Consider the following 9,740-nt stretch of genomic DNA (forward strand, 5'->3'; position numbering starts at 1 on the left):
GAGGAGAGGAAGAGGAGGAGGAGGAAGAGGAGGAGGTGGAGGTGGAGAGGGAGGAGGAGGTGGCGCTCCTCGCCGAGCCCGGGACACACCGCCTCTCTCTCTCTTTCGCTCCGTTCCTGCCGGAGATAAATTAACGGAAAGCAGCTGCCGGTGGTTTCAGAGGCGAGGCGGCCGTGCGGCAGCTCCGGGATCCCTCTCTCCGCCGTCCGTCCTCTCTCTCTCTTTCTCTCTCTCTCTCTCTCTCTCTCTCTTTCTCTCTCTTTCTCTCTCTCTCCTCCCCGGGACGCCGCCGCCCTCCTCTTCCTCCTCCTCTTCCTCCTCCTCTTCCTCCTCCTCCTCCTCCGTCCCCCGCACCGAGGAGCCGCACCGCTTCAGGCCGGCCGCCGCGCACCGCAGGGCGGACGGACGGACGGACGCACGGACGGACATGCTGCCGCGGTCCACCGGACGCCGCGGATCCGCCGTCCCGGAGTGAAATGCCGTTGCCGGAGCTCCGCAGCCTCCGGGACCTCCGCCGCTAACGGGACCCCCGCCGGAGATGCTCCCCCTGTCCGGACTCAAAGTTGCGCGCGTCCCGGCGGCGGGCCGCTAACAGGTCCGGGACCGTGCGTGCCACCGGAGGAGGCGGCGGGGGGGTCAAAGTTCATCCCTGCACGGAAATGTGAAAGCGGAGGGGGGCAACAGGAGGGCGACGCTCCCCCCCCACCCCGAACCCCCACTTTTTCTCCCTTTTTCTTTTCTCTCCCCCCCCCCCGGTTTTCTTTCCTGACGCGCACGGACGGACAGAATGTATTCTCCGCTATGTCTCACACAGGTCAGTACACGCACGCACACACACACACACACTTGACACGCACACTTTCACACACACTCCGCACATGGCGGTAAACTTTCCGGTCGTGTTTATTTTGTCCGCTTCACAACTTTCTCCCCGGTTGAGACTCTTATCGGTGTGTTTGTGTGTGTGTATATATATATATATATATATGTGTGTGTGTGTGTGTGCGCGCCCCGGGGCTGCGCTACGGCTGGCGCCGGCCGGGGCAGGGCGAGCGGAGCCCGGTCAGCGGGAGGAGGAGGAGCCGCTCCCCGGCCGCGGCTCCCGTCGCCCTCCCCGCTTTTTTTTTTTTTTTTTTTTTTCCCAAGCGGATAATAATTCAACCTTCCGCACGCACGTTTGTTTTTATTTGTTATATTTGTACTTTTTTTTTTTTTTTTTCCCAAGCTTAACGTTTTTACGAAACTCCCGCGGGTTTGTTTCCGATTCGCCGGGATCTGTGAGTTTCCTTCCGGCCTCCGGCGCGGCCTCCCGCCCCCCTCCTCCCCCTCCATTCCGGAGGGAGGAAAAAAAGAGGTAGAATAAAAAAAACAAAACAAACAGATGGACAGAAATCAGAAATAAATGACGTGCGCCTGCGAGGTGACGTGAGGTGACGCGACGCTGCCCCGCACTGCTGCGGTGCGTTCAGGGGTCACAGGTTAAATAGGATTAAGGAGCTCCTCACAGGCGTGACCCATGAAAGGTCTGCCTGCGTTTCTCCCCCCCCCCCCCCCCCCCCCCATTGCGGTAGGTGGTGGTATTATGGTCTGTAATCGCAGAGAACCCGCCTTTTCCACCAGCCTGACTTTGATTGACATGTGTCAATCAAAAAAAAAAGGGGGGGGCAGCGGTGATCCAAAGCAGATGACTCCTGTTTTTTTTTTTTATTTACTTTTTTTAAAATTTTATTTTAACGATCTTGTCACGACGAGCGGGAAGGCGGGGACCGGAGGGGGGGGGGGGTGGGGGGGGGGGGGGGGGGACGAGGCTCGTCTTTGCGTTTTGGTTCCGCTTTTTAATATGAATCTTCTGCCCCAAGGCAGCTTCTTCAACGGGAAATTCACACGTCTAAAGCGTTGGATTAAAACAAAGGCGTCGACGTACTGAGTGTCGGACCGGCAGGTGGCGCTCCCCTAGCCCTTAGTCTTCCCGATTGGCCGCTCCGACCCGGGTTCTCGGGGAACGCCTCGGCTCAATATGCACCGCGACCGCCAGGAGCTCCGCTGGGCCGAAGGTGGACTTTGGGGTTCAAGTCCAAGTCTGGTGTTAAAAACGGGCGCGTGGACGTTCCTTAGACCTTCTGGACGGATGTCGACCGGATCGGTGGCGGTCTGTTTGCGGCCGTCTGCCTCGAACGGGAGCTTCGGTCTCCCTTTATGGCCTTCTTTAACTGGATCGATCAGAAGGGCGGCGGTGGGGAGAAATAGAAGAATCGATCTATTTTGAAATAACGCAGAAGCCCCGTCCGTCAGACGGCGGCTATTGTTTAAAATTCCCCCGAAAAAGAGACGTCAGATTTGCCATGTTGGACTGCGAGGAGAACAAATCGGAACGCCCGCTCCGGCCCCCCCCCCCCCCCCCCCCCCCGCACACAAACACACACACGGGGATTAGCATCGTCGCTACGCTAAAGAGCTGTTATTCACGGAAGGGGGGGGCTGATAGAGATGAAAGAGCAGAGGGAAGAAAAGGGGGGACCCTACGGGCGGGGGGGGGGGGGGGGGGGGGACGTCACGACACGGAGATCAGACGAGTCAGCGGCCGGGTCGGTTCTGTCAGAACATGTGAAGGTTCCCCCTCTCCGCGGCCTCGGACGGGATTTTAACCCTTTTAATCCCCCCCCCCCCCCCCCCCGCAACCCCCCCGCCTTTATTCAATTCAATTCAATGTAATTGTTTTTAATTAACGAGCAGCTTCAGAAAGAAACGGAGTCCCACAGCTTGGAGGGAATGAACGTTCCTCTTTTGTTTTTGTTTTTTAAAATACGAGGTTCTGGTCACATGACCCGTGCCCCCCCCCCCCCCCCTCCCCCCGGCCTCTGCGGGACAGGTCTTATTTTTTTTTTTCCCAGAGGAAGATTTTACACAAAAAGGGACAAACAGAAAAAAAAAAACAAAAAAAAACGAAGGGGTGAATTTAAATTGTTTAAGTGTTGGAGGGGTGGGCGACCCGGGGGGGTCCGGGGAGCCGTCCTCTCATCCTTTTAAAAATAAACAAAGGAGCGCTTATTTCTCCTCCAACCCGGTTTAAATGAGATTTTTTGACACACAGCGGTAATTAACGGCTCTAAGATAATTAACCCCCCAATGAAAAGAAATATTTGGACATTTTCGACAAGAATCTGAAGTCGGTAGAATCTGTTTGTCTTTAATTCAAGGCGACTCGCAGCGAACTGAAAGCGTCTTTGTGCGTACGTGCGCGCGTGTGTGTGTGTGTGTGTGTGTGTGTGAGTGTGTGTGCGAGAGAGCGAGAGAGGTTACCCCCCCCCCCCCCCACTCCGACTCCCAAAAACAGGATTTTTTTTTTTTTTTTTTTTTTTTTTTGTGTGTCGGGACACATTTTCAGAAACGTTGAAAACATTCCTGAATCGGGGGGGAGTGTGTGTGTGTGTGTGTGTGTGTGTGTGTGTGTGTGTGTGTGGGGGGGATTATCTCGCCCCCGTCGGCGCAAAAACCGGACCGCAAAAGCAAATAAAAAATTAAAACGAAAATAAAAACAGGGTGGCGGCAGCGGCGGGCAGGTCAGGAAGCCGAAACACTGCGCTGAGCTGGGAGGAATGTAGGAATGTGGCTCCGAACATCCACTCTGGAATGTGTGTGTGTAAGTGTGTGAGAGAGGCCGTAACACATCCTCCAGTGCGTCCTAATAACGGCCCCCGAGGCCACACACACACACACACACACACACACACACACCCCGGCGGCAGGAACCGGCGTGAAACACGCAGGGAAAGCGGAGCTAACAAAGGCTTCCTTTGGCGGCCCTGCCCGAGACGCGAGGGGCCGCAGGTCGAGCGGCGAGCGGCGAGCGGCGAGCGGCGAGCGGCCCCGAGGCTCTCCGGGAGACGAAGCCCTTCTCCTGGAGCCGCTCCAGCAGCCCACAATGTGCCGCATTCAGGCGTGGGACGGCCCGCTACCTCCTATTTCTGTGAGGAGTAGCAGAGGAGGCCGGCAGCTGGCGCCCGCAGGATCCAGTTTCCGAAGGGAAGGAAGCGAAGGAGGTGGGAGCCAATCAGAACGCGGCTGGACGCCACGAGACGCCGCACGGGGACCACCTGGAGGAACCCGGGAAGAACCTGAAGAGGTTGAGATGTGGTGGAGAGGCAGGAGCTGGGAGGGTTCACGTCTCACATTCACACACACACACACACTGGCCTGGCTGGAGGATGTCCCAATTTCTATGTGTGTGTGCGCTTTACTACGGAGTGTGCGTGCATTGTTGAAAATATGGTAGGGAATATTTGTTAGTGTGTGTCATTGTATGTGTGTGTGTGTGTGAGCATGTGCGTTTATTATTCGTGTATAATTTGTGTACTATTGTCTGTGGATGTGTGTATTAGTGTGTTATTTGTTGTAATATCATATGTGTGTGTGTGTGTTAAAGTCAGCGTGTATTACAGAGTGTGTGTGGTAGTTTCTATTATTGCATGTGTGTGCGTGTATTATCGTGTCAGTCTCTGTATTCTCACGTGTGTGTGTGTGTTTTACAGTATGTGTGTATTATACTGTGTGTTTCAGTATCAGCCTGTTGTGTATTAAAGAATGTATTATTTATGTATCATGGTATGTGTGTGTGTATTATTGAGTGTATTATGGCACGTATTAGAATGTGTGTGTGTGTGAGTATTGTAGAGTGTATTGTAGAGTGTGTGCGGGGCTTCTCTTGTATCCGGTCATGAGTCTTTGATCTATGAATAGTCGAGTGTTTTTTTAATATGTGGCTCAGGAGGGGTGCAGGGAGCAGGTTGGGGGAGTGCGTGTGTGTGTGTGTGTGTGTGTGTGTGTGTGTGTGTGTGCGTGCAAAGGGCTTAGGCTGCCTGTCGTCCCCCCTCCACCGCCGTCTGTCCAGTGAAGCGGCGGTTCTCCCGGTTCTTCTCGGTCCTCTGCCTCGCCGAGACGTCCGAGAAGAACTTTACCGTCGGATACGCCGCACAACACAAGCATGTGCCGCAAAACACAATCAAAACACAACCGGAAGTGTGTGTTCCGGCGCCTGTTAACGCGTCGTACCCGATCCGCCGCGGTTTCTCCGTCGGCTAACGTTCTCCCCTTGTGTCGACTCTCCGCAGGATGAGTTCCATCCTTTCATCGAAGCCCTGCTGCCTCACGTCCGGGCCTTCGCCTACACCTGGTTCAACCTGCAGGCCCGCAAGAGGAAGTACTTCAAGAAGCACGAGAAGCGCATGTCCAAGGAGGAGGAGCGCGCCGTCAAGGACGAGCTGCTGAGCGAGAAGCCCGAGGTCAAGCAGAAGTGGGCGTCCCGCCTCCTGGCCAAGCTGCGCAAGGACATCCGGCCCGAGTTCCGCGAGGACTTCGTGCTGACGGTGACGGGGAAGAAGGCGCCGTGCTGCGTGCTGTCCAACCCCGACCAGAAGGGGAAGATGCGGCGCATCGACTGCCTGCGGCAGGCGGACAAAGTGTGGCGCCTCGACCTGGTGATGGTGATTCTGTTCAAAGGGATTCCGCTGGAAAGTACCGACGGCGAGCGGCTGGTCAAGTCGCCGCAGTGCTCCAACCCCAGCCTGTGCGTGCAGCCGCACCACATCGGCGTCTCCGTCAAGGAGCTCGACCTCTACCTGGCCTACTTCGTCCACGCAGGTAGGCACGTGTGTGTGTGTGTGTGTGTGTGTCACTGCTGGTTTTGATGGCTGGTTTGTTGCATTTGTAGCTGCGTCATAAGTGCTTATTACACATGCTAGTCTCCGTTGACCGTGGAAAATCCCAAACGGCAGCTTCGCTCACGGCTAGCTCTGGGTGCTAATGTGCTGAGAAGCGGTTAGCTGGAAGTTCCTCTGCGGGTCGAGGTGGGAGTCCAGCCTCGGTGGACCTCAGCTCTTCTGCTCTTGACCCTTTTTTGGGGGAATTCGTCACATGCATCGTCCTTCGGATCCTCCTTTGTCGTCATTCAGCGTGAAGGCCCTGTTGCGCTGCTGTTAGCGGTTAGCGGTTAGCAGCATCGCGTGCCGTGAAGCATGTATCAGTTATTTTGGTCCCACCAATTTCCACTGAATTTGTTTGCATCCGAATCTCTTAAAAGTTGTCTGTTTGGGTAACGAGGCAGGAACGGGTGAATGTCGTGGTCACAAAACATTGCATTTTTATTTTAGCACAATGTCAAGTCTTATTTACCGAAGCCTGAAAATCAAGATATCCAAGCGTGACATCATTGAACACGCAGCCTGTGGTAATGTCTGTTAGGATTACTGACATATTGCCACATTTACCGTGTAAACACTGAGGATCATTTGTTCATAAAAAAGCCTTTTTATATTTATTTTAATTCCTTTTTCAGTCCTGTGGAGACACAGATCCTCGGGTCCATCAGGGACATGCTAGGTGCTTCAAAATTACATTATCTGGCAACTAACTACTTTGACAATTTGAACAAGGTGTTTGGAAACAACCCCCCAGGCGCACACACACACACACACACACACACACACACACACACACACACACACACACACACACACCCTGCACAATATAGCAGGAGCTTTTACAGCAGGACATACGGTAACAGGTGGAGCTCTTTCACTTTCACTGCTGAACAAACACCCATACACACACACACACACACACACACACACACACCATCCATCCAGGCTGTGTGTGACATCTCTGGTAGCAGGAGGGGGAGGTCAAAGGTCACCCCCTCTCCTGCGCTGGCTGATTTATGAGCTGAGGTGGGGCGGGGGGGTCGCTGTCACAATAACACACGACACGTGCCGAAGGTCAGAGGTCGGAGCAAGCGGGTCGTGACCCCCCCCCCCCCCCCCCCCCGATCCTACCGGGTGCTTCGCCTCTGATGAACATCAGGAAGCGCCCGTGCGCTGTGACCTCTGACCTGCAGGGGGCGCTGTCACCCCCCCCCCCCCCCCCCATACACACACACACACACACACACACCCAAACAACACAGATCAAATGTATCATCCAATCAGATTTGACTTCCTCCGAACTATTGGGAAGTTTTTGTCGCTTTCATCTGTTTTGCCACAACAAAGTTCACCTCTGTTTCCTAACATGTCATACTTCCCACAATGCCCTCACTCACTGTGTGTGTGTGTGTGTATGTGTGTGTGTGTGTGTGTGTGTGTGTGTGTGTGTGGTGGGCAGCTTGATCGATGACATCATCACTAAGTTTTTCAGGAACGCCTCAGTGGCAGGATATCAGGGCGACGCCTGATAACGTCCAACCTGCCGATATTTATCTTCCCGTCTCCTCATATGACCCTGTGTGTGTGTGTGTGTGTGTGTGTGTGTGTGTGTGTGTGCGCGCGACCCATTTCCCTCCTGAGCTCTTTAAGAGATTTGGAACTTTGACTCTGGACAAATTTATTTGAGCATGCCTGCCGAACACGCACACACACACACACACACACACACACTGCACGGCGTGTGAGGGCGTTGTGAGGTTTGACCTGTCAGGAAACAGAGAGGTGAGCCTTGTGGCAAATCAGCGAGTAAAAAGTCGTCAACCTGAGGATCCTGGGGTCGCCAGCAGCACGAGAGCAGAAATGGCGACAAAACATCCGTAAGTCATAGAGCAAACATCTGGGATCAACACCGAACTCAGGCGTGGAGAAACAGACTAAACATCTGTAGCTTATAGGAAAAAAAACCCTCATTAATAAAGAGAAAACGTCCTTTGTAATCAACCGATAAACATCCGCAACGAACTGGCTAATTATTTGTAATAAACACACGAAACATCTGTAATAAACAAATAATAACATCTGGATTAAACAGGAAAATTAAGATGTTAAAAAAAAAAAGATTTTTGGAAACAAGACTAAACCTTGTCAATACAGGGACAAATCATGTGTAACAAACCAATAGGGAGGGTAATCATTAGTAATAAATACAAATAAATCATCTGGAAGAAAATGGAGCGGACACGTATCACTATTATACAAAACATCTGAAATAAACAGGCAAACCATCTGTAACTAAGAGGTAAAAAACAACAATTAAAGCACAAACATGTGTAATAAAGCCATAAACATCTGTAATAAAAGCAGAATCATGAGTCACAAACACACCAAACATTTGTAATAAACATCTTTCGTTAAAAGACGTAACAGTCCTTATTGGCTCCCTGAGGTCAGATGTTGTGCTCCTCACCTGGCCTTCACCCTTTGACCCTCTGACCTTTGACCCCACCCAGGCGGAGACTGCGGTTAGACCTCCAAGGGGGAAACTCAATCCGCCGCCACGTTCGCGGCGACGGCGGCATCTCACCTTACATCGCATTGTGTTTGCGCTGCCGCGTCACAACACACACACACACACACACACACACACACACACACACACACACACACACGCACACATTCATACTTTCCACCGCAGAAGAAGAGAAAACTGTTTCTGCCGTCACGACGTAAAGACGCCCTGGAAACGGGAGATGCGTGAATGTTGCCGTGACAACCGTTTACAAATTTAACCAAAAAAAAAAAAAAAAATCACAAATTTAACAGTTGTAATACAGTTCATAACTGAACACACACAAACACACACACATGCACACGCAGCTTCCACCTCCAGCACCACCAGCAGGAAGTTCTCAGTGTTGAAAACACAATCAGAACACACACGAGCAAAACCATGATGTCACAAACTTCCTACACACACACACACACACTAACACACACACACACGCAAAGACACCCTTCATCTCTGTAGGACAAACAAACAGGATTGTGATGGACAGGGTTTCCAACCAATGACAGCAGGGATCGACCTCCCGGCGTCCACACACACACACTCACACACACACGCACACACACACACACACACACACACACAGCTCTGCGGCTTCCTGCTAATTAAATTCCTGGTGTCCATTAGACGGATGGCGAGCGGAGCTGCTGACTCGGCACAGGTGGAGCTGCTCGCCGTCGTAATGGCTGCCGCAGCCCCGGCGCCCCGCCATTCATTTGGCCGGCGTGCTTCTCCACGCCGCCGGGTCACGGGGAGCTTCAAGGAGAGTGACGCTGTCAAAACGCTCGGACTCGTCCTCCCGGCGACCTCCGTCCGCTCGCCGCCGCCGCCGGCCAGGCCTGAGGAATCCTACGGAAGGATATTTTGGGGCAGAGTTTGAGGTCGTTTCCTCAGAGCGGCGTCGGCGGCCGTAAATACCGCGGAGCGAAACCTCGGTTTGTCTGCGCTTTATGACCCGTTTAATGAGACGGCGGGGGGGGGGGGGGGGAACACGGCGAGCGGCGGAACGCTGAACCGGTTTCGGCACCAGAACCCCCACCGGAGGCCGTGGCGCCGCCTCCAAGGTCACCCCAAGGTCATCTTCTAACTCTCCAACGCTGATTTGACCCAGAATCCCCCACCACTCTGAACCCCCTGGTACAAACAACCTGTGTGTGTGTGTGTGTGTATGTGAGTGTGTGTGTTGACTCATGAAACAGGAGAGCGAGCGGAGGGTCTCTCTCCCGCTGTAACCTCACCCCCGGCCCTCCCCAGCGCCCAGCGAGGACTATTTAGGAAGTGACAGCTAATAAACAATGAAGAATTCGGCCGGACGGGGAGCTGCTGACTGGGCCGCTCCGTTAAAGTCACACCGGCCGGGGAGGGCGAAAAAAATCAGGACCGGAAGACTCCGCCTCCCGGAAGACGCAGACATCCTGGGTGTCGGCGCCGAGGCTCCTGGGAGTTGTAGTCCTAATCTTCTCTCCGCGTCCCTCTTT

General features: G+C 53.5%; 1 protein-coding gene across 5 annotated transcripts in view; it reads left to right on the forward strand.

Moving 5' to 3' along the window:
* Positions 1-280: 280 nt before the first annotated feature.
* The window catches only part of nfia (nuclear factor I/A), a 54,138-nt gene continuing 44,678 nt past the window's right edge, over positions 281-9,740 (forward strand). For 3 of the 5 annotated variants that reach the window (XM_086143800.1, XM_086143808.1, XM_086143837.1), the window contains exons 1-2: positions 647-814; positions 5,109-5,637. In XM_086143800.1, the coding sequence (XP_085999926.1) occupies positions 788-814; positions 5,109-5,637 (556 nt within the window). In that variant the 5' untranslated portion in view covers positions 647-787. Of the gene's footprint in view, positions 815-5,108; positions 5,638-9,740 lie in introns of all 5 variants that reach the window. The other 2 variants (XM_086143826.1, XM_086143817.1) reach the window with 2 other exon arrangements.

The sequence above is a fragment of the Fistularia commersonii genome, chromosome 1, assembly GCF_037954325.1.
Source record: "Fistularia commersonii isolate RoL2024-O1a breed Wild chromosome 1, RoL_Fcom_v1.0, whole genome shotgun sequence".
NCBI classification, from domain to species: domain Eukaryota; kingdom Metazoa; phylum Chordata; class Actinopteri; order Syngnathiformes; family Fistulariidae; genus Fistularia; species Fistularia commersonii.